The 25,028-nt window shown below is 33.8% G+C and overlaps 2 protein-coding genes across 5 annotated transcripts in view; one reads left to right on the top strand and one right to left on the bottom strand.

Moving 5' to 3' along the window:
• The window catches only part of LOC130444827 (uncharacterized), a 315,730-nt gene that overhangs the window by 193,537 nt on the left and 97,165 nt on the right, over positions 1–25,028 (top strand). The gene's annotated exons all lie outside the window — the stretch shown is intronic.
• Positions 1,384–19,421, bottom strand: LOC130444828 (cytochrome P450 4d2-like). Of its 2 annotated transcripts, XR_008910001.1 has the most exons (8): positions 19,137–19,400; positions 17,382–17,579; positions 11,675–11,869; positions 10,987–11,360; positions 8,047–8,287; positions 6,149–6,328; positions 4,040–4,256; positions 3,906–3,940 (listed from the first exon to the last, which is right to left on the bottom strand). XR_008910001.1 is itself a non-coding variant. In XM_056780095.1 (7 exons), exons 1-7 carry the CDS (start codon positions 19,303–19,305, stop codon positions 3,765–3,767), a joined length of 1,533 nt encoding a protein of 510 aa, XP_056636073.1. In that variant the 5' UTR covers positions 19,306–19,421; the 3' UTR covers positions 1,384–3,764. The 2 variants fall into 2 exon arrangements, 1 of the variants encoding a protein (XP_056636073.1); XM_056780095.1 differs by lacking the exon at positions 4,040–4,256 and having other exon boundaries at positions 1,384–3,940; positions 19,137–19,421.

The following is a 25,028-nucleotide window of genomic DNA, read 5'->3' as shown; positions in this document are numbered from 1 at the left end:
ATATACCATATCATCAATCATTTGAAATGTATATACAAGGGCCTTTTTTTTCAACCTCCGATCGCTCCGTGGAGACGCTACGACGGCAGAAGGAATCAAGCACTACACACTCCGCCATTGTTGACTTTCAGGCTTCAGTCGGCGTTGTGCTACAGCCACGTGCGAATTGCGAAGTGAATATAGGGAAAACTTCATGGTGTTGTGCGTGAATGGTGTCGAAAGTTTAAAGATGGCCGTAATAATGTGCATGATGAAGGGGGCCTAGGACGCAAATCTGTCGTTTCAGATGACATGGTTCAACGAGTTAATGGTTAAAGAAAACCGCAGATTCACCATTATTGCTTTGTCTACGGAATTTCTCGAAATTTCAAGACAACTTTCTTTGAAGAGGGTATCGAAAAGCTTGTCCAAAGATATATATTTATAGCCTATCGGAGTTTGAAATAAACGGCCTTCGTACAAAAAACATATGAGATAGTTAAATGCTAGACCTCGAAGGTGAAATGAAACAAACGTCAAAGATGTCTATAAGGTGATGCTTTGTTTATGGTGAATAGAAATTCCGAAACTTGGTCGAAGCATTAGTATACTATCAATAATTCGCAAGATTATAGAAGGAAATTCAACGGAAACGACAGGAGTTGATCAACAAAACAAACATTGTGTTTCGCAACGTTAAATCACAAAACTCTTACAAAAAAATAACTGAGATTGGTTTGAAGGATTCATGGCACTAGCCATGTATAGCCAAGTATAGCCTGGATATTTATTCCGGCGTTTGTATAACTTTACCATAATGGAAAAAACGTGGATGATAAAGGAGAAAATGACACTCAATAAAGTTGACATCCTGAATAACATAGAAAAGTTCAAGATTCGGTTTACGTCCACGAATTATCTCGTGGACTGCAAATACCAGTAATGAAGAGAGCTGCCTGAATAAGGATCGAGAACTCCTAAACACCATAAAAACAAACAAAAGTCTGTTATTTCTGGAGGATATAAAGCGAGGTACCAAACATCACATCCCTCACCTGAACATTCAGGGAATGGTTGAGGACTTGAAGTAGATCCACTATTCGGAGTAGTGACAGATAGAGACCAATTCAAACAAATTATCATGAACATAACCAACGCTTGAAGACAAGCGAAAGAAGAGAAAATAGTGAAAGTGCTCCCGTTCATTTCGGAAATTGGATTGGAACGAAAAAAGTCTCAAGAAAACCAACCTTGCAGCAAATAGGGAAAACAAGCAGAGTAAATTTTTAAGTCCCTTATAATTTGAACGCATTTATTACTTGCAATGGCGAACCATTTTTTGATCACTTGAGACAAAAACATGATCGTGAACTAATCGATATCAGGAAAATTAAAGAAATCTCATTGGTTTTTTAGAAAGGCATGTATTTATTAATCTTTGATAACATTGATCGATAATTTCGAGGTATACAAAATATTATACATTGTTATCTTTTTGTGAATAATTGCGAATTTATCAGTTGTTTTTGTAATACTATCGATCCGTATTACATGTACTATCAGATAATTCCGGTAGATTTGAAATTATTACAAAAATTATATCGATACGCAGCTTACATTCCCTGTCTTACATTTTCGACTATTTTTATCAGTTATTTTGATCAAAATTAACTATAAATATAACATAGAAATCGCATTTTTAATATGGCTACTTTTAATATTACACTGTTATAATATATTATACAAGGCGTGACGCAAAAGTTCTCACCAAATGTTCTATAAGTATATATTTTTTAATATGAGGATGTATTGATATCTAGTTAGTCTAGACCAGTTCCATGCATAAACAAAATATTGCGTTACCATAGCAACGAACAAAAACTTATTAGAAGTATCGGTGTAAAGTTTGACGTCAAAAAAGTAATACAGAGGTACGCGATAAATTAAAAAAACCGAAATTGTGAAAATCGAAAAATTGGAGAATCGAGCCATCATCAAGTACCTTTATTTAAAAGGGTTAATAGGTAAGCAGATTTACGAAGGTATGCTTAATATCCTTGGTGATCAACGTCCTTCGTATGCGACCGTAAAAAATTGGACTGCAAGCTTCAAAAGACGTAAATTGTCCATTAAAGATGATGACCTATCGGGAAGGCCAGTTTCTGTGTCAGTCCCCGAAAATATCGATGCAGTTCATGACATGATTTTATCAAACCGTCGAATTGGACTAAAATGGATATCTGAAGCACTGAATATTTCATTCGAACGCTTTCATCATATAGTTCACGTCAATTTGGACATGAGAAAAATTGCTGCCAAATGGATACCCAAATGTTTGAATGTTGACCAAAAACGTCCAAGTATCGCGTTCGATCTGTACTCGATTTGAAAAAGATGTAGACTTCTTAAACCAAATTGTCACTATGGATGACACTTGGGTATATTTCTACGATCCAGAAACAAAGCAACAATCGATGGAATGGCTACACTCTGGTTCTTCAAGACACAAGAAGTTTCGTGTCCAAAAATCTACTGGAAAAGTTCTTGCTTCAGTTTTTTTGGGATTGCCATGGGGTAATCATGATTGATTTTTTGGATAAGTGTACAACAATAACTGGAGATTACTATTCGACATTACTGACCTCTCTACGGAAAAAAAGAGAAAAGGCGCGGAAAGCTATCCAAAGGTGTTTTGTATTTGCAGGACAACGCCCCTGCACACAAATCTCATGTTGCCATGCAAAAAATTCATGATTTTGGGTTTGAATTACTAGAATACCCCCTTTATTCACCAAATTTGGCGATTATCATCTTTTTTCTCAATTGAAAAAAGTTTAGAAGGTCGTGAATTTTCTTCCAACGATGAGGTAATAAAAGCTGTGGAGGTCTGGTTTGCAGACCAAGAAGAAACATTTTTTTGTTGCAGGTTCGCTGTAATAAATGTATCCAATTAAGAGGAGAATATGTTGAATAATAAAATATTTTGACATTTAAATTTTGTTTGGTTGTATAGGCTAAGAATTTTTCAATATTTTTCAATATATCCTCGTAAATTCAATATATTCCCGTATTTCTAACATATACTCTTGGTGTTTTATCTATGAATTTTCACGTCAATACAGAGAAGAAAATTGACCTCTTCGCTCATGATGACTTTATATTTGAAGTCGTCTTCTTCTTTGCCGAAATTCAGCTTGGCGGTTGATATTCTTTTTCATATCATGTTTTTGATATATTGTCATAAGTCATTTCTATTGAAGTTTTTTAATTCATAGAGAAAACAGAAGTTATTTTAATGTCAAATGTTGATTTAATGTAAGTGATCAAAGTGAGAGACCCGAGAACTGACGGACGATAAAATTTGGGTTTTACAATTTGATCCAGAAACCCGTCCACAGACTAGGATTGAGAACATCCCCAACAAGCTAGAATTTCACGATCGTAAATGAAAACCATGCTTATTTGCTTCACTTATATCCAGGGTATGATCCACAAGGAGTGGGCACCTCTAGTGCTTTGTACAAATACGTCATAAAGTGGATGAACACATTACAATGTTCCCATATACTGAAAACAGCTCAGAATTACGGCGGACTATTGTCAAAATGAAAGTACCAATGGCATGGAGTCGATTGAATACATTACTCTCAAGGGATGATTGCTTATGTATGTACCATGATCTGAGAATTTATAGACATTTATATATAACCAAATTCATGTTATTTAATTGCCACGCCCTGTATACCGTTATCCGAGGATAATTTTGATATTTCGTTGATGTTAATTTACTTTGATTGTACCACCGGATATCTAGGATTTAATTTAATTTTAATTCCATTTCTAGATTTCAATACGGAACACATGCCAATTTCGGGTGTGAAATTTTTATCTTCAAACATTTCGAATTCCATTATAATTTTAATTAAGCAGGTTTTTACTTGATACACAGCATATTTTTGACCTGGAATAAAATGTTGTATTAAAAAATAGTCGCCAAATCAATACACACAGGTCAAAATGATGGTAGACCTGGTTTATAAAATTTTATAGAATTGCTCACCATGGCGCCTAATTTATTTCATTAAGTTGTATCATTAAATTGTATGGCCGGTTAACGTAGAAGAAAGTAAAATTAACTAGTTATCTAGAAATCTACGAGGCTGTTCCAAATATCGCTCGGCTGTTAAATTTCCTCGAAATAAATAAAGAACAATGAATTTTCCACTGGCAATTCCGACCCAAGCAATTATTTTTTGGAGGCGCAACGTATGTTTTGTCTAAAATCAATTGAGAATTTCCCGATATAGATCTTATTTCCTACAAAACATATGAGGTGAATTGCCTTTGCTGGTAAAACTATGGCAATAATATTCTAGGATTCTTATCTTAAACCTAGCGCAGAACGGATATTCTGCTCATGTTTCTCTATAGACAACGATGTAAAAACTTATTTCCTAAGAGACGTATTAAAATTTTGAAATGATCAATACAACATTTCGTCGTGTGTCGTCTTTCCAACTCGACAATATTAAGAAGGTCTTGTTGAATCCACTATTCACTATCTACTACACCAACACTCACAATTACACTGTCTAACGCGCGTTTCGGTAACCAAGTTATCGTTTTCAGGGACTGAAGGTAAACTAAAACCTAATGACTAGACTTACCTGTTTTATACTAAATTTTTCTAGCAATAAACTTCACATTCATTTCTTGACTACTAAAATATAAATAGGGCTGTAAGCAATCGGCCCTTTGTCCCTATTTAAGCTACTTTCACATCTATCTTTCAAATACAACCAGAATTGTTGGTAAATTTAGTATAAAACAGGTAAGTCAAGTCCTAAGGTTTTAGTTTACCTTCAATCTCTGAAGACGATAACTGGGTTATCGAAAGGCGCGTCAGACAGTATAATTATAAGTGTTGGTTTAGTGGTTGTGTAAACAGAGTATTCAATATAAATATGATTACGGTTCCAGAAATACCAACTTAACTAAAAAGGTTTCCTCGAAATTACCTATTTTTGATGAATGGTCTATTGGAAGTTCTATTTTCCAAATCAGCCTCTGACTATCCAGATCATAGACGTGTTGGTATGTCTTTCTACGAAAATGCCCATCGTAGTTAAGTCTAAGATTGCTGCATTTGCTGCTGTTGGACAAATCTTCATGATCCCTGTAATGCAATTGCTAGTCCCTAAATCTTAAGGCCGGGAGACACTTCTCATACACCACTCCGATCCGACTCTGGACCGATTTTGCTCCAAAGAATGGATCGGTGTGGGATCGAATGGAATGAGCATGCATGTCCTATACGCTTCCGAGTTCTTTCCGATTTGCAGCTCCAGCTCGATACATTCGCTACTCTCGATTCAATTAAAATCGCGAAAGATTCTGAGCGCAAATTGTTCAAAAATGTCAGCAACAGCGATTTGCTCATGGTGGCACTTTGCTTAGAAAAAGATGAAGAAATGAAAACACATTTCATGGAAGACAGAGGAAAACGCAGATTTTGGGTACAATATGATTTTCTCATTATCGTTCTGATTTATTACAGATATACAATGTACTTCTTATGCAATAAAATTGTTTATCTCCTTTTTAATTCATTGTGTTTATGCCTTAACTTTGTATGTTATAAGTAAGGATAATATTTTAATGGATAATGTATCTTTGACATTAATTCCTTCGCAACTTTTTTTTCAGATTATGCCTTTGTAGTCAGCGTTTGTCTCGTCATACAGTTCTAGATACTTCCTCACTTCTTCGATAATCTCTTTTGGTTTTATACACGACAATATTGTCAATTTAGTAAAACAAACACCGCAAAAACTCGAAAATATTATTAGAGATTCCAACCGACATGTGTCCTGCAGCGGGTAAACGAATAGACTGCACATCAGATGCATGATCGGTGTCGTTTAGGAATGGGATCGGACATGTGTCAGAAACGTGTGAGCTACTCTGTTCATTTCCCTCTCAGACACTCGTCTGACTGTATGATCGTAACCAGATCGGAAGGATGCATAATAGATGTGTCCAGGTCTTTACTCAGGCATCGCCTTGTTCACTGATGTACGTTCTTAGGATGTTTATTGATTATTAAGGTTTTTTTTATACTCAGAAAACAGGGTAGTCTAATTTTTATATAAGAAATTAACATAGTTACCTATACAGTTTCTTGGTCCAGCACTAAATGGAATGAATCCGTAGGTGTGTCGGGTTGGTTGTTTTTCAGGAAGAAACCTTTCCGGGTCGAACTTTTCTGGATCCGGAAAGACGGTGGGGTCGTGGTTCATTCCATAAATAAATATGGAAACGCTGGTATTTTTGGGAATCCTCACGCCATCTGAAATTATTTGAAAACAATTCATATGTGCCTTATAGATTAACAATTTTTCAAAATGTTGATGTTATACGTGTTGAAATACTTGTAATCTAGCATTCTATCTAGTAAAACAGAAATCACGTGACTTTGAGGGACAACAAATGGACACGTGGAGATCGAGTACGATCTAAAAAAAGTGATATTAACTGCAAGCAACTTGGTGCATTCAGATTTTACTTTGGACTTGGAAAAAAAAACATCTACAAAATCTTAGCAGGCATACGGAGAGAATGTTTTATCAAGAACCTAGGTGATTCGGCGTTTTCAGTTATTTTCGGAAAGATAAAATTAAGGTATAGGCGAACACGAACAGTAAAATTGGATTAACCTGATTCCTTTGACAGTAGTATGTATATATCTGACTCAATGTTCGATAAATTTGAAAAAAAGTGAAGTACTAAAAAAGTCACTGCAAACTACGCAGACTCATTATTGTTCTAATTTCACGATTTCACTGCTCTCACCATGACAGTCACAACAGCCTCCCACGCTTATTGAGACGTTATAGAGTCTTTCAAGTAAGAGGGCGCTTTGCGAGGACGGTTGGAACGCCTGACATTATTAGTGGAAGGCTCTGGAGCGGTTCCTGCAATTGGAACCTCTGGTGCTGGGGTCTGACTCGGGCCAAAACTTGAAGGTCTCGTTGAGTACGGTCAGAATTTGGATCATGAATAGGTTTAAAGTCACGTAGGTTTGGAGGAGAATGAGCAGTCGAGGTACGTTGCAAATCATCTACTCTGGTTCAGGGGAAAAGTGAACTTTGTTCTTTGGAATTTCTGATAGTCACAACAGATAAAGAGTCGATGAAAGATGAACCGCGTAGCGGAAGTCTTCAACTGCAAGAACCGATAAAAAGATCGACGGTATAGGATAGATGCTATACGATATTAAATATTGTTCGAAATAGGAACAATGATACTTCTAAGCTTATTAAAGACATTTTTCAAACCAGTTGTCCAAATGTTGGTAATGGCATTTTATAAATCGTTTGACACGCGTTGTAGCAATATATTTTTCTATTTATACGGTACTGCAATTCTTAAAATTTTCATCCTAATGTTTGAGGGATCTCAAATTTAAGACAGCTAGCAAATAAAAAAAAAATTAAGCAATATAAGAGTATTTTGGTCTCGTTTCCTCGTATTTCTGAGTCGTTAGATCAATTATTAACCAAAAGTTTCTCAAAACAAGATGAAGGTAATGGGAAGTTCATGGTTTATAGTAACTATATTAAGATAAAATTAGATTTTTATGTAAAAAATTCTACTTAATTCGCTAGAAAGATCTCTAAATCACGATAGCGACTAAAATCAGAAGAAATTGGGCAATATATAAACGTATTTGGGTATCTTTTCCTCGTACTTTAAGTCCGTTAGCTTCATATATAACCATCAGTAGTACAAGTACAATCCAAAGTTTCTCGAAACAAGTTAGAGGCGATAGGAAGCTCTTATTATTACTTATTTTGGCTTTAAAAAATGCTTATTATAAAATCTTCTCTGGTGTCTTATTTTTTTATAGCGAAATAAATATTCATATGAAACAGAGTTAATATCCACATGCAAACTTTAGTTTATGACGGGTAGTTGTCACTAGTATAGTTTTTGAGTATCTCAAAGATGATCAAACATCAAGATTTATTCTTATTATTTATAGCGAGGATACAGAAAATAGTTTACCTAAAATCCAATCTTCTTCCAACCTCCTCTCTATTAAGGGCACCGGAGAGTATATTCTGAAAGCTTCCTTTACCACTATATCCAAGTATTTCAAGTCGTTTATTTTAGATATAGTAATTTCCGTTGTTTTGTCATTGCCAAGTACCTCTAAAATCTCTTGATAGACTCTATTTTGCACAATAGGATTCTGCGCTATAGCATAGAGAACGTAGCAAATGGCTGTTGCGGAAGTGTCGTGACCCTAAAAATCGAATTATTTGACATTTAGAAACTAGTTTACGAAATTTGTGACAAAAAAATCTTCACGGATATGATATAAATTTCCATTTTCACACAAAAAAATTGCATATTCACGAGTATGTGAATTATAAAAAAATGTGTTTATATACAAAATATCGCAAATATATTCAATGTTTTGCCTATAGTGGAATTCATTATTTGAAAATAAAACCAACAAAACATTGATAACATTTATTTATTTTATTTTTTAATTCATAGTTAATGAATGGATATAATTATCACGAAGTGTTCCGGTGTTTATTTGTTTTCTTTCTTTAAATTATTCATCAAATTAATACAGACGACGGTACTAAACATAGTAGATTTGCTAGAGAATGTTAGACGTGGAAACAAGGGTGAAACAGGGAGAAAAACTTTCGAAATGATAGATCAAAGCAGATAAAGTACCATTTACTATTTGGAAAACTTAAGTACCAAAGAGAAACAAAAAAATAATGGCCCCTCTTGCTTATTTTATTTCGGTGCACAATTGTGGCATTCATTTCAACAATTTTGACAACTAATCGTCTATTTGGTTCCATTCGTTTCCCATGATATGTGAAGTGGAAGTAGGATACTGCTTTCCGACAGTCAAAATTGTCCCACAACAACTCAATCGGGTTGAGGTCGAGCGATTGTGAAGGCCAAATCACTACTTTCAGTACATTCTTCATTTCCATTTCTTTCAAATACTATTAGCATAGTTTCGAGAAACGCTTGGAATCGTTGTCAGGCTGGAAGATAAATTTTTCACAGATCAGTCGCTGTCTAGGACGTACTACATCTTCCTTGAATATTTTATATCTTTCTTTGTTTAAAATCCTCATCCCTAAATTATCGATGGGCTTCCGCCGTGTATTACAGGCGTGATTACACATGGATCTATATCCGTTCTTCCTTTGACATGTGGACGAAAACTTCTCTTACACCTAAAAACCTAAAGTTTTGACTAATCACTCCATAAAACTCTCTCCTACTCTTCATGCGTTCAATTTTTATGTTCTTCAGCCTATTGCAACTCTTTATTTCACTTTGGCGTCTTAAAAGAGGTTTCTTCACTGCCACCCTTCCAAAAAGGCCAGATTCTCTCAATCTTCGTTTCACTATAGAAGTAATTAAAGGCAGATCCTTATATTCATTGATCTAAGCTATCTCTGGGCCCGTGAGTCGTCGATCACGTTTACTGATCAATACATCTTCAGCGGTTGTGGTTTTTAGAGGACGCCCTAAACGTTTTCTAGCGCCAAAGCAGCTGGTGCGTGCATATTTGTAGTTGTAGCCCACGGCAAGACGAGATATCTTCAAATCGGCGCCAATGGTATGCATACTTTTGTCTAGACTATGAAGATTTATAATTTATATACAAGTCTGAATTTGTGAGAACGAAAACAATTCGTATTCAAACTTCATGAAAAGATGTCTTGGTCGAAAAAATATAAATCATACCACGTTCTTGCAGCTCATAGGGCTAACTTGGACTAAACGACAATCATAAACACTGAAAAAATAATTCACAGTTGAAAATAATAAACAAATCAGCTCACGGACAAAATGTAAACATGCACTCGTATAAAGTGAACAAATAACGGTCATTATGTCGTTGTAAAATGCCGTTTAGCCGGTTGCTTGTTAAATTGTATTATTTTGAAATTTGATTGATGGATAATGCCGTCGCAGAAAACTTTTGATCAGAAGTGTAAATAGAAGCAATCAAAAGTGACCAATAAATGCTGGAGACAATTCATATGAAAGGAAACCCAAAAGTGCATCAAATGCCATAAAACATATAAAATATACAGGATGTAATTGTGCAAAATTGAGTAGTACCCCCAAGAAATTAACTCGAAACTCTAGGTATTCCATTAGCTAGCTTAAAAAAAATTTAAACCAAAGTTTTGAGTTGCACATGAACAAAAGCACCCGCGTATAATATTTGTAGCATTTTGGAAAGGACAAAAAGAATTTCGTTCGTTGTTTTATCAAATCATATGAGATCTGGGTCTAGTACCATGATTTTGGATCAACGAAGCAGTTCAAAACCGTTACTTTGCTTCCAAGGTGAGTTAGGCTCCAGACATCACTCAAGAAAGTGTTAGCATCAGTTTTTGTGGAAATCAAAAGGAATTTTATTTATGGATTACCTTGCACTAGTAAATAAAGTGATACTAGATATAAAATGTCGTGAATATAGACCTTGTTTACACAAGATAAACTTATTTTTCATTACACATTCACACAGAACAAGAAAAACTCACGATAATCATTGAAAATGTAACTTTCATCTTATTCGTCACATTTGGCAACATCTGACTTTGAGCATTTAAAAAGTTTTTGATCAACCACCGTATAATAGATTTTAAATAAAAGTTTGATATAAATTTGAAGTTAGCAGAAGCTATAAGATAGAAATACATCAGTTGATCATAAAGAATTATTTATTATTAATTCGTGCTCAATAATTAATTTTCTTTTTCGTCTTCGGTGTCAAAATAATTTAATAAAGTCATACTATTATCCCTGCTAGGGTCATCAACAACTATAAAAGCTTGTTATACAACTATAATTTATTTATTTCGATGAATTGTGTAGGAAAATTTGTTTCAAAGGTTTTTATTTAGAAAAAATTAAACTAACCACTTCCCTCTCTTTCAATTTTTTTACCTCAAACATGAAAGTATCCACCTCTTCCCTGATATCTTCATCAGTTAATTCTTCACCGTTTACTGTAGTTTCCATCAACATATCCAATAAAGCAGCACGTTTTTTAATTCCCTCTTCAGAAACGTGTCTAGGATTATCTGTTCTCGATCTGAACTCTCTTCTTCTTTCTTTGATAATTTTGTTGGTAAAATCGTGAAGAATTTTTAAATTTTTCGAATATTTTTCATAATGTGAAGATAATCGGAATAAGATCGGGTTTCTTAACCAGCTTGAGAAAAATCTGAGCGTAAAGATTTCTAAAAAACTGGTAACCGCTTTAACGTAACCTGGATTTCCGTTATGTTGGGCATTCAAGGGCGTTCCGAATGCTGTCTCTGGAATAAAAATCGTTATACGGGTTGTTTCTAAACAGTGACTGTAGATTTCCGGTAGTACGTTTTGAAATACTCTCGAATATATTCAATAATGTGTTTCAAACAATTATCTTCTAAAAAAAAACTTTTTTCTAACTCAATAGGAATGATTTCATTTTTCGAAAAAGTGTGTTTGTATGCTATAATATTTTTCGTATCGGTGGGATTTTTGTACATTAAAACATTTTTTTAAGCCCTTACAAATTACTCATGATAACCAAAATTTCAAAACGTAACTTAGAGACTCAGAATATACGATGTTGATATATACATACCGCAGATAGTATCTAAAGAAGCTAAATTGATGGGTTCGGTGATATCAATAGATTCTTCCGGGTTTTCTTTTACTTTTTGTTTCAAAATTTCCAACAGAACGTTAAATTCTTTGTTAAATACCTTCATGAACTCTTCCAATATTTTGAAATGAAAAGTAGGAGTTATCATCCTTCTTCTGGTTTTCCATTTTTTGCCTAAAATTTAACAGAAAAATTTAAATATTGTGATGCGTAATTATTAATCATCGATATAGGGTTTATATAAATAAAAAAAAAGTTATGGAAAATTTTTTAAAATAAAAGTGGCTCGAGGAAATATCTTTGTTTCCTCAATGTTTAAATTGCTTAGAATTTACGAAAATATATCATTAGGATTAGATAAGGTGAGAAATAATGATTGAATCCTGACTAGAATTTCTTTGCTTCTTTGTCTCCAAAGACAAAGACATCAAAAAGTGTGTCTCATCGTTTAGATCTCGTATATCCATTTATTTTCTTATTCTGTACGTCCATTATAACCGTGGTTTTCGTATCTCTCTTTTCTCATATGGGATCCATTTCATTATTTATTTTTTGGCAAATTTTCCTTCTCCATCCCCTGCCCGTAACAAATCAACTAAATTTCTTCATTATGTTCTACAATTGTTTCTTCCAGGTTAATTTGCTCTTTAATTGTGTCGTTTCTGACCTAATGTAACTTTGACGTTCTATTTGCTCTATTTGAGGCGTCCGTTTACGTGGTTTCTATTTTTTTCTTTGGTCGTTCATTTATTCTTCACGTTTCCGATCCATATACCAACGTACTCGTAATCATTGCATTGTAGATTCTCAGCTTTAATTGATTTTCAATCTAAGTATTCCACAGTATTCCATTTAGTTGTTGCTCTGTTTATTCCACATTTTTTTTCCGTATCATCTGTCCCTTCTTTGCAGAAATAATAGATATTTTTACTTCTCACATCTCGCTATAATTTCGTTGTTTTTCGGTTGTATCCTCTCCTATACACAAGTACTGTGTCTTTTCTAAGTTCCTCTACAGCAGGGGTGCTCCAACGGTCGATCGCGATCGACCAGTCGATCGCGAGTGCTTTTTGAGTAGATCTCGAGAAGAAAAAAATTTTTAATAAGTAGGTAGGTAACTAAACTACAAAAATGTATTACATAATAAAATAACACTGCTTGCGGCAAAAGGCGGCTTTATCAAAGGAACGCGCGGCACTTGTCAAAGAAAAGCCGCGTTGTTTCTAGACTAGACTGTACTGTCTAGTTTCGGGCGGCGCGTTTGACGGGAACATTCAAGACTTTCTTTCACGCCGACATAAATGTTGCGCCTGCATGAATTGGAGTCATTCTGAATTGTAACTTGACAGCGATACTACGTCGATACAAAGTTTATTATTAAATAGTGGAAAATGAGTGTAATGAAGAAATCTAAAACGTATCATTTTAATAAGGATTGGGAGGAAGAATTTTTCTTTTCTATGGTGAATGATAAGTGCATTTGTGTTATTTGTCGTGCGTCAGTTGCAATACCTAAGCGTGGTAACTTAGAGAGGCATCATAAAACGGTTCATAAAAACTATCAAAAGGATTTTCCGCCACAGAGTGAATTAAGAAAACGAAAAGTATGTGATTTTATATCTTGTTTGAAAAAAGAACAAACCATGTTCACAAGACCAGCCAAACAATCAAAAGCTGCTACGATCGCGTCATTTAAAATATCTCATATATTGGCGAAACACAAGAAACCATTCGAAGATGGATCGGTGGTGAAGGAAGCATTTATTGAAGCGGGTGAGACTTTATTTGGAGATTCTAAAAATAAAACAGAAATCATGTCTGTTATTAGAGAACTTCAGTTATTTCGTCCGACTGTCACAAGGCGTATTGAAGTCATGAGTCAGGACATCGCAGATAAAATAAAACATGATGTCATGGAATGTACATACTTTTCTTTACAGTTCGACGAATCCACCGATATGACAGACACTGCCCAGCTGTGTATTTTTATTCGGATGGTATTCAATGACATGTCGGCTAAGGAAGAATTTTTGACAATCATTCCTCTGAAGGGGAAGACCCGTGGCGAAGATATATATGAAGTTTTCTTTAATTTTGTAAAAAACTACGAGCTACCAATATATAAATTAGTGTGCATTACAACCGATGGAGCACCAGCAATGACTGGAAACAAAAACGGTTTTGTGGCATTGTGTCAAGCTAATGAAGAATTCCTTTCATTTTTTTCATTTCATTGCATTATACATCAACAAGTTTTGTGTTCCAAAGTTTTAAACACAGAGGAAATTATGAGCATTGCAAAAAAATTGTGAATTTCATCCGTGCACGTAGCTTGCAACGGCGGCTCTTTCAGTTGTAGTTGGAAGATAGGGAGTCAGCTGAGCACACTGATTTAGTTCTTCACACAGACGTCAGGTGGTTGAGTCGCGGAAAGTTCCTACAAAGGTTTCAAGAATTATTGCCCGAAATAACAGCTTTTCTAGACGAAAGAGGTGATGACACTCAGATTTTGAAAAACGAAAAATGGCTGACTGATTTGGCATTTTTGACTGACATCACAATGCACTTAAACATCGTTAACTTGGAGCTTCAAGGTTAAGGAAAAACTACTATTGAGATGATTAGCGCAGTAAACGCATTCAAAAGTAAATTGCAACTTATGATAGATCAACTGAAAAGAAAGGATCTGAAACATTTTCCGTCTTTGAAAGCAAGGATTCCTCAGTTTAATTATCAAATATTTTGGGACAATTCGAAATGCGTTTTTATGATTGCAGTAAATTGGAAAATATAGCATCATTTATGAGTTATCCTTTTTCATGTAAAAACATTGAGGAATTAGCTACTGAAATAGCAAGTCAGTTTAATATGAACTCATGTTCTGTTGAAAATGAGTTGGTGCAGATTATATCAGATATACATCTCAAAGCTACAGCATCTGATACAAATTTCTGGTGTTCTATATCTGAAGATAAATATCCGAATCTAAGGCAAATCGCCCTTCAACTGACGGCATTGTTTGGGTCAACTTACTTGTGCGAGTCTGCATTTTCTGAAATGAAGATAATTAAGTCAAAATGTCGCAATCGACTAACTGACGATCATATGTCATCATGCTTGCGATTAGCACTCAGTGGTTACGTACCATCTTATGAAAAGTATGCTGAGGACATGCAGTGCCACGCTTCAACATCCAAGCCACTCTTTAGTTAGGTTTAACACCATATGTAACTCTTTTGTTTTGTAACAACCAATAAACTTGCAATTTTGAATAACTATGAGTTTTTTCATTGATATTGTAGAGAAGAACCTAACTAAACCTAACCCAAACCTTGACTAAAATAATGTACCTATATTGTGCAGAAAGCTAATATCTATATATGCTACGGTACACCCTACCTAGGAAGGTAGGGTGTATCGTGTATGTACGACAACCCTGCATCACACATACTTGCAGCCTCTCAGAGTCGATCGTAAATAGTCTAAAAATATTGAGGTAGATCGCCAGCAGTTCAAGTTTGAGCAACCCTGCTCTACAGTTATCATTTTACATATTCTTCTTTTAGTTTGCGTACCATGATTCTAAGTCATTTTCTGTCGTGTACGCATATGAACTCATCATCTGTAAATATTAACAGGTGTCATTGTCGATTTTGATCACAATTATAGATCTCACAATTGACACTAAAGAGATATGGCACTGCGAAAATGTGAAAATAGTCCCAGTTATTATTATGTCAGCAACCGGAGTCGTGCTTAAGGCCGCATCACATGATGCAAGACAGTAAGATCAATATTACATTTTATTTTATATTTGTGTGCGGTTTAAAAGTGAAAATAACAAAACTAGGTAAAGTAAACAATGAAAAAGTGATCAGTGCATCACTAGCATTAATTATAACTTCTGCTACTTTCCTTTTGATGTGTGATAGACAGAAAATAGTATTAATCAAAATCCTAACCTCAAATTTCATTTAATATTTTGTGCCTAGATTAACAATGAGAATGAAGCTAAGTTTCACGAAAGTCATCTGATCTGTTCAGCCAAAATAAACTAAATTTCTCCCTAGAATTGCAAACTTATACGCGATAAAATGACATCAAACCGATAAAGTTGCAAGTGCGAGATCTTGCATGAAACAATCAGCTGAACTTCATCTGCGCATGATTGAAAAATTGCGTCTTGCCTTGCATTGCACAAATTTATTATGTGAACAGAGCCTAATATTTTTATACTTTTTATCCGGGATAGTAAGGTGATACCTTTACTAAGATGAGGAACTTATAAAACAAAACTACTTATTATTTTAAATGAGAATATTGCCATTAATTCAGATATCTTAAAAACTGGCTGACTAATTTCGCTTTTAGTTCATTATACTATAATATAGATTGGTTTTTTTATTATCCCAAATCTTCATAAAAAACCTGTTATTTTGCTTGACCTTCTCAGTGCTTCAATGTATTATATACGCATAAACTTATTATTATAAAAAACTTGATTCTATTACATAAACTTGTTTTATTTATTGTACAAGCCAGATAATGATCAATGCAACATATTATTTATAGACAGCCGAATAAGTAAAATCTAGTAATTTCTGAGCATGTAGACATATCAATAACAAAATGTATTCAATTCGGGAGAGCCTCAGGAAACTTTGGAAACAAAAGTTCAACTACTCGGGGGCTTCGGAGGTCGCTGAACACGAATATCACGACGGCGATGACCTCCGAGGTACCAATATAGTTTTAATAAGCTTTATCGATTATCGAAACTTCATTCAAATGGTTTTCAACTAATATACCAAAGAAATTTCAGTAAATGCACTCAAGCAATACTAGACAAAAGTGCATACAAGTTCAAATTTGGTTTTACAGTGATCAATGCGGCATTAATACCCTGATTAGGAATGGAAATTAAATGAATGGTATTTGCAGATGCAAAAACTGTTGTGGCGATGGATGTGGATACAAGGGTGTTTGCTTTACACTGCCGAGTCGCTTGCCAAAAATTGTGCACGCATCAATTATACAAATATTGAAAATTATTCTGCCAAAGAAACTGCGGATGAAGAAAATAAAGAAACAGAATCAGACAGATGCAGCAAAAAAATAAACATTAAAATATTTTTATCTTTATCTCGTACACTCTTTTTATCGTAATATTTCTGATCAGCGACCACGAAAACAACCAGAGTTCAATAACGAATTTCCACGAGGCTTCAGTAGACGATGTAGATGACGACCACCCATGTACCAGATACCTCGTAGACCTTTTCTGTCGTGATATCTGTGTTCAGCTATCTTGAAAACACCCAATTCAATAACGAATTTCCACGGGGCTTCAGTAGATGACGTAGATGACGACCATCCATGTTCAGATACCTCGTAGACCTTTTTTGTCGTCTAAGTTGGAATTTCTGGAACCGTTGGCGATATTCATACTAAATATACTGTTTACTCCACTACTACACCAACACTAACAATGAAACGCGCGTTTCGATAACCAAGTTATCGTCTTCAGAGAGGTAAACAGTTTACCTTCAGTCTCTGTTGGTGTAGTGGTGGTGTAAACAGTATATTCAGTATTTTCTGTCGTGATAATTGTATTCAGCAACCTCGAAAACCCCTATGTAGTAAAAAGTTTTATGCTTTATCTCCTCGACGTAGATTTTATACTCACCTGTACTCACTAAAAGACCGTCTCCTAACCATGGTTTAAATAAATCGTAACCATTGGATTTGGCCAAATTAACATTGGACGTTAATAGTTCCTCCAAATATTCGGGTTTTGCTATTATCACATGAAGTCTCGGTCCGAGCCATAATTTATAAAAGTTTCCATATTTCAAATGAAGTTTCATAAATGATTGAAGAAGACCTGTGAATAATAACATAATAATAAGACCTGTCATCTGTCATGTTCTATTTTACTACTGCAAGTTGCAATTATCGGATACAGAGAGTTGGTTTATTTTTAACGTAATAGAAACGATTTTATGTAAGATATAGAGATTTCTGGAATAGCCCTGATATAGAAAATCTTTGCCTTTGCATGGCTGCAATTGTGATGATATACTTCAAATTTGTAAATGAAATATACAAACAAATTGATGGTAGTGCTATGGGAGCTTAAATTTCAAGTGTTATAGCACAATTAGTAATGGAAGATCTTGAGGAAACTGTCCTAAGCAAACTTATTCCATTCCATATATATATATATATATATATATATATATATATATATATATATATATATATATGATTTCTTTACTGCAGTGCCAAAAAATAGAATTGAAAACAATTCAAAAATTCAATTCTTATCATAATAAATTGATAACATGAATCAGAATTGTATACAAAACTAACTTTTTTTTCAAGATTTCAACTCCCGTCATCCTATGTCACAATAAATATCAGTTTGGCAGAAAGAGCTATCCGACTAAGGGTAAGGGAACAAAAAATCTTTTGTCTCCTTACAAATTCTCTTTGGTAATTCTTCATCTGTAGTTGCTTCAAAATATAGGCTTCGTTTCGAATTTCGCCAAAAACGTTCAAATGGTCTCTGTTGAGGTACATTAGGAAAATTTCTAATCCTGTCATTAAACAAATTATTGAACTCGGCAAAAGCATACAATGTCCTTCCCATGCCTTGCTAAAACCCAAAATTTCCTTCAGGATGTTTTTTTCTTTCTGAACCGCCTTTATTTAGATCAAACTGACTCTTTTTCATATATTTTGGCTGTTACAGAATTTCCACAATGACAAATGTATGCTGAAGAACGACCACGGAAGATTTATGTGCCGATTTCCTTGATTTTTGAACTACATTAGATTGTTGCTTTTAGATTTCTTATCAATTTTGAATTTTCTCAAACTGACTCCCAATTTTCCGTGAACCACTTTAACTATCTCTTGTTTTTTGGTATTTATGTCTGATCCTGACTGTAGATGCTTAGCTATATAAAAAACGCATTATAAAAAGAAAATTAACCTGAAAAAATTATAAACGACATATTCAAGAAAAAGATTTATAGATACTAAAATCAGATAAGGAACAATACAGCAACTATGAATCAAAACATGAAACATTTTTTATTGCAATATGAACAAAGACTTTTCCAACCACTATCGAAATATTTCAATGAATTTGATATTGTACAAGTTAGTCATAAAAGAAATGATACATTATCGAAATATTTTATTAAACTAAAATCGCAAACACCAAAAATCAAAACAGACACTGTTTACATAGGACAGACGTCTCAGTATTTAGAAAATAGACTAAAAGGTCATCAATATGATAAAAAAAATGAAACTGTATTAACAAACCAAGAAACATCAAAAAAATACTTTAAATGCAAAATGCAAAAATTGTTGAAATATAAGAAAAGGACAATTTTTAGAAGAGAATTTAGAATAAGTGGTAAGTACTTACTCACAGTCGTGTTTCCTATATCATTAGCATTCCCAATAATCGGTAAAGGTTTCGGACCCGGAACTACGTTTAAATCATTGTACATCCACATGTTGTAATACCAATTTATTAAAAATATTACAGTAACTATCAATATAGCTACAATAACACCCGATACCCACATATCCATTATTCGAAATTTACTGTTTTGGAAGTGAGCTAACTGCACGTTTAATCGGCAATGTTCAGGACTTGATTTTAAAAGAATTTATCATATATCGCACGTTATTGTTTACACATTAATGCACTCCGTTGAAACAAATGAGAAATAAATAAGATTTCTTGTCGTTAGAGATGAATCGATATTCAGAAGCGGTATTTTTTATCACGACAATTTGCATGGAATAATATTTCTAATTTTAGACAGATAACCAAAAGGAACAACTATCCACAAGAAATTGGAAACTTAATCTGTGTAAAGAGAGTACTTATATTCAAGACAAATTTAAATAATGCTAAATATTGAAAAGAGAAATCAAAAGGTATAAAAACAAATCAATTAGTACTCACCTAAATGATATAACAGACGATACCGGGACGGATTATTCGATTAGTCTATTTTATACTATTTTATAAATACCACCAATCAGGATGCCAAATCGGGAAATGAGCAAAAAATAAACAATAAAAGTTGACAGAGTCGCCCTACTTCTTCGGGACATTTTTCAGCCAAACAAATGAGATGATAAGATTGGCCAAGGAACGGCACAAAAAGAACCAGATATTGAGCTAACATCTTCTAAAGAAATTAAAAAGAAGATTGAAGAAATCCATGAAAAGCTACCGTACTTGATCTCATTACTGGTAAAGACCTGAGACAACTACCAAGAAAAGTGATAGTTAAGTTGTCACATCTTTTAGGCTACAACAAGTGCAATTTAGGTGGAAGGTTGCAGAGGTTATTATGATCCATGAATCAGGTAAATCTCTACACGAAGTTTCCTCTTATAGGCCTAATTCCCTTTTCCCTACATTGTCGAAACTATTCGGAAAATTGCTCCTTGAAGGATTTCTGTCTAGAGATCGATTAGGTCGACTAAATTAAAAATATCATTAAAAAGCAACTATAAGAAAAAAATCTCGTCCAGAAGACCAAGGTTTGGTATTCAATTTTTGAGATAGACAAATAAAAACATATAATAATCATTGGATATCGATTCAGTGTTTTTCAAATTATTCTCCATTAAGATCAATGCACATTTGTATGTGTTGGAATCAGTTGTCGCGGTATTTTTTCATTCCGATTGAGATACCTTCAAAACAGTTGAACGCATAAACCGCTTCTTCTTCAGGTGTAGAAAAACGTTGACCTCGCTATTTACTTTTGAGGAATAAGAAGAAATCATTGGGCGCCAAACAAAGATTGTACGGTGGATGACCCATCAATTCGATATTTTGACTACTAAAAAACGTTTTTGTTTGAGCTGATGAATTGGAGCGCGCATTGTCGTGGTGAAGAATGATTCGTCGCCTACGATTGGTTTTCCTTATTTTTTCGAACCCTTGCGAGCATTTGCTTCGAAGTGCTTCGTGTGTTAATAACTGTTGTTGGACTTGGCTAGTCTTGAATGACCTATACATCACCAAAATTCGAAGCGAGTTGATCGGCACCCTGCCGTTGGTTTAATCTACGTCGAAAGTCATAGAAAATCATCGTACGAAAATATACGCGATTTAAGATGGATGTTTCAAGGATCTGAAAACAACTCAAATAGAACTCGTATTACAACTTAAGTAGCAATCCTCGACGTAGCAAAGGTATTCTATAAAGTTTGAGATAAAGGGCTGGAATATAGATTGAAGACGTACTTGCCTTCACAATTCTCTCTTAAAATCCTACATCTCACACAAACACTTTAGAATTAAACAAGAGGAAGCCTATTTTGGATGTTTCCTGTACACGAATGACATGCCTAAATTACAAAATGATACTTTAGTAATCTTTGTAGACAATACTGCTATACTAGCAGTAGGAAATAGCCATGAAAAAGCGGCGGAAAAACTACAGGTATCAATCAGTAAAATAGGCATAACAAATTGATGAAAAGTGGAGGATTAAAATAAATGAATCCGAATCTATAATGTGAACTTTCCATACAGTAGGTTCAACCTTATGATGCACCGTGTAATTGCTCCTCTGCAATAAGGAATGTTATTTATATTGTTAATTCTATGATTTTATAAATATTGAATATGAAATGATTATAAATCAATTTATTTTTCCTTTCTAATTGATAATAAATCTAAATTATCGGAATTGTTCGGTAGGTGAAATAACAGTCGCAACTCTATAAACAACTACCATTCGATATGAATAAAAATACTTTCAAGAATTTTTTAAGGACAATTAATTCTTACTCTTATTATATAAACAAATTTTCATATCGTTCACCAATTAGAGAAATTTATATTTTTTTATACACAGTGACCGAAATTATACGAGAGCGATTTGACTAAAGAGAACATTCTCAAAAATATGGAATAAATAGGCAGGTGGAACATTATTTTCTTTTTAAATTTCATCGCACCGCTTCGGAATTCGATCTATACATCGAAAGCATACAATTTAAGATAATACTATAATCGTTTATTCTTTAACTAACAATGGGGATACCACCATTATTACTGTAGTAAAGGGCTACTGGCTACTGGGGTCACTGGTAGTGGGCAAAATCGTTACTAGTCGGTGATCTGGTAGGGATATTAAAGGGCAAGCATAAAGGCATGATTTCTGTCAGGACGCAAACAGCCCTAAACATAATTTAAAAATGAAATGATGAAGATCTCGGGTAAAACAACACTAGTCCCATTTTAATAAAAATCTCTTTAGAACACACAATTACATTCCCTACGATAGCCAATTGGTTTTCAAACCCTGAAAGCTATCGAGTGTTAACTTAGACGTGGAAACAAACTCTAAAAGCACTGGTTAACAGGAACAAAGTAACCCTAATGTTGCTACCAGGGTATACCAGAATACGAACAAGCAGACAGACTTGCCAAAGAAGAGATAACGATTTGTTTTCATGAGATTTAATATGGACAACGATTGGGTCAAGAATCAGATAGATCTTACTGGAGGAATACTCCAGGTTTACGAAAATCCAAAAGATTCATAATCATATCAGTCTAAGAAACTTCTCGTTATATCCAGAAACGATATTAAACCGGTGGTTTTCTGCCTCCTCGAATACCATAGTCTAAGAGCTGGTCGCCACTTCGACTGAGGTAGTTTCACAAAGCAGAAACTGTTTCTGTATGTTCTTTAATATATTTAAAGTAAAAAAATCAACTTCTGGCAAGAGTAACGCGGTTGCAACAAGATCCACTGCTTTTTGCATATTGCAAATTTTTTATTTAAAAAAATGTATTTTCACAAATCTGGCGTTCGAGTATATTTTTAATTAGACAATTTTGAGTATAAAAAAAATTGCCAGATGATTTGCTCGGTTGCAAGTATCTGTAAAATGGATCGAAAGTTGCTAAAATGATCTTCCAAATCTAATTCCTAAAGAAAATATCTTGTAAAGTTAGACATTTATATTAAATATCATGATACAGGTAATTTCATATATATTTTTCTTCAATTACAAAAGCTTAATTGTTTAATTACAATACTTTTCTCCAATAATCATTCGTCTCCCTCTTCATCAGAAATAATCTCGTCCCTCGAAATTACCCCGTCGTCCTCAACATTTTCTTCGCTCTCTGGAAAACAAATTATCATAAATATGTGAAATTACATATTAATGTTCATACACTTAATCCAATTAATGTTAATAATTCTTCTCCCGAAGTAGTATTGCCTATTTAATCTAATTCATTGGATTTTAACAAAACGTCATATACAGGGTGTCCCACGACGAGTTAAAACTATCTATATATGGCAAAATACTTATAGTGGAATCATGAAAATTTCTACGTTTGGGTTTTCGGATACGTTCATTTTAACTAAAATAATTTCAAAAATGGCTAACTTTCGGTTCTACCTAAAATCGACTGTAACTTTGTTATTTTAAATGGACAATCCTGTATATTAACAAATTTTTGGAACCTATCTAAAATTTTAGTATACTTTTGTCTGAAAACGTTTTTTCGATAAATGCATACTTTTTGAGTTATTAATTTTTTTGTAAAAAATTTGACGGTTGCAGACCCTTATAAATAATTTTTTTACGAGTATACCCTTAAAGATATGAAAATGGTTACTATTCTAAGGTCAGACGTATTTGAATATATGTTGAGAAACCAGCCTGTTTTTCTATTTCAATGCATTCAGAGGTAAAAAATGAGGCAAATTCATGTATACTTTCCTATACCTAAATCTTACCGTACTGCAGAAATTTTATATTTATGTTAAACTTTGAACACTTTTTATACACACCCTTTATAAAATAGAACATTTTCCAACATAGATTCAAATACGTCTAACCTTGCTAAAAGCAACGGAATAGGAACCATTTTCATATCTTTAAGGGTATCCTCGTAAAAAAATAATTTATAAGGTCTGCAACAGTCAAATTTTTTACAAAAAAATTTATAACTCAAAAAATATGCATTTTTAGAAAAAAGTTTTTAGACAAAAGTATAGCAAAATATTACGCGTATTTCAAATGTATTAATATACAGGGTGTTCCATATAAAATATCAAAGTTACAGTCGACTTTCGGTAGAACCGAATCCGAAAGCCGAAACATAGAAATTTTCATGATTTTACTATAAGTATTTTACCATATATAGATAGTTTAAACTCGTCGTGAGACAGCCTGAATAGATGATGTATATTATAAGTATATTTTTTTCGTCTGGTTTCAATGTTGTAGGACATTTCAGATGGGCATTGCGCCATGTACTTGATATATAGTCCGTAAAAGTTGCTGCTTTAACTCTGATTCACAGGGTGGTAAATTTGATGCATCATAATCGTCATAGTTTTTAATAAAAGGTTCATTTTCATCATTTGTATTGTGTGTTGAGATGAATTTGAAGTATCGGGCTTCATTGACGTTGTCTGCTTTGACAAATGAATTTTTCGATTGTTTTAAGTATTTAAGTCGTTTGTTACTTATAGAAAATTATTACGCACAACTAATCACAATAATAAGATATGAAAAAAATATACAGTTGAGTCGAAAAGACTGTTCATAAATTACGTATCGTTGAAATTTCAAAATTTCATGGCCTGTCTGTACGCTACCGTAACAATCGTACTCTACCCTGTCTGTCTAGGATAACGTAACAACCTCTCGAAAAAAAAACGAGTTATATAGACCGGCAACGCGCTCGCACCCGAAAGTAAACAAACGTAGGCGTAGAGTCGATTTCAAAAATTCAAACCGATCGCTTGAATATGAAACTAGGAGGATTCATTTTTCCAACGTTTTATAATACTTACTTTATGAAAAATATTTTTAATAAGTAATGTAAAGTAACCCCCAAAAATTACCGAATTGTCCCAATTCGGTAATTTTTAGGATCGTTCAATTAAAATTTAAAAAATGTTACATTTTAAGAAAACCTCCTCTGTCTATCCGTAATACTACCGTAACAAATTGTTCTTAGTCTGTCTGTTTGTCAAGGCGTTACGTAATTTATGGACACTCCCAAACTGTCTCTAAAACCACTCAAGTATCCAAAAATAGTATAAAAATGCAATTTTTTATGTATTTCGTTAGTAAATAAGACGAAACTACGTAAGTCAACCGAAATAAACAGTGTTGCAACTGACAAACCTGACGGAAATTTGTCTTAAAATATTCTACTTCCTTACCTAAGAATGTATTACCTTTATGTCAACCTTATATTCAGGTAAAAATTCTTTAGCTGGAGGATCAACAGGATCGATAGATTTTT

The sequence above is a fragment of the Diorhabda sublineata genome, chromosome 6 (genome assembly GCF_026230105.1).
Source record: "Diorhabda sublineata isolate icDioSubl1.1 chromosome 6, icDioSubl1.1, whole genome shotgun sequence".
NCBI classification, from domain to species: Eukaryota; Metazoa; Arthropoda; class Insecta; order Coleoptera; family Chrysomelidae; genus Diorhabda; species Diorhabda sublineata.
The sequence above is the reverse complement of the archived record's forward strand: the minus strand, read 5'-3'. Positions and strand labels throughout refer to the sequence as shown.

Bases quoted from the DNA above. Each gene is read 5' to 3' on its own strand.
- LOC130444828 (XM_056780095.1), bottom strand. From the start codon at position 19,305: ATGGATATGTGGGTATCGGGTGTTATTGTAGCTATATTGATAGTTACT. The intron at 6,329-8,046 runs GTAAACTATTTT...AAATAATTTCAG, and splicing joins GGAAGAAGATTGGATTTTAG to ATGGCGTGAGGATTCCCAAA. The intron at 3,941-6,148 runs GTAACTATGTTA...ATTTTATTCCAG, and splicing joins TGGACCAAGAAACTGTATAG to GTCAAAAATATGCTGTGTAT.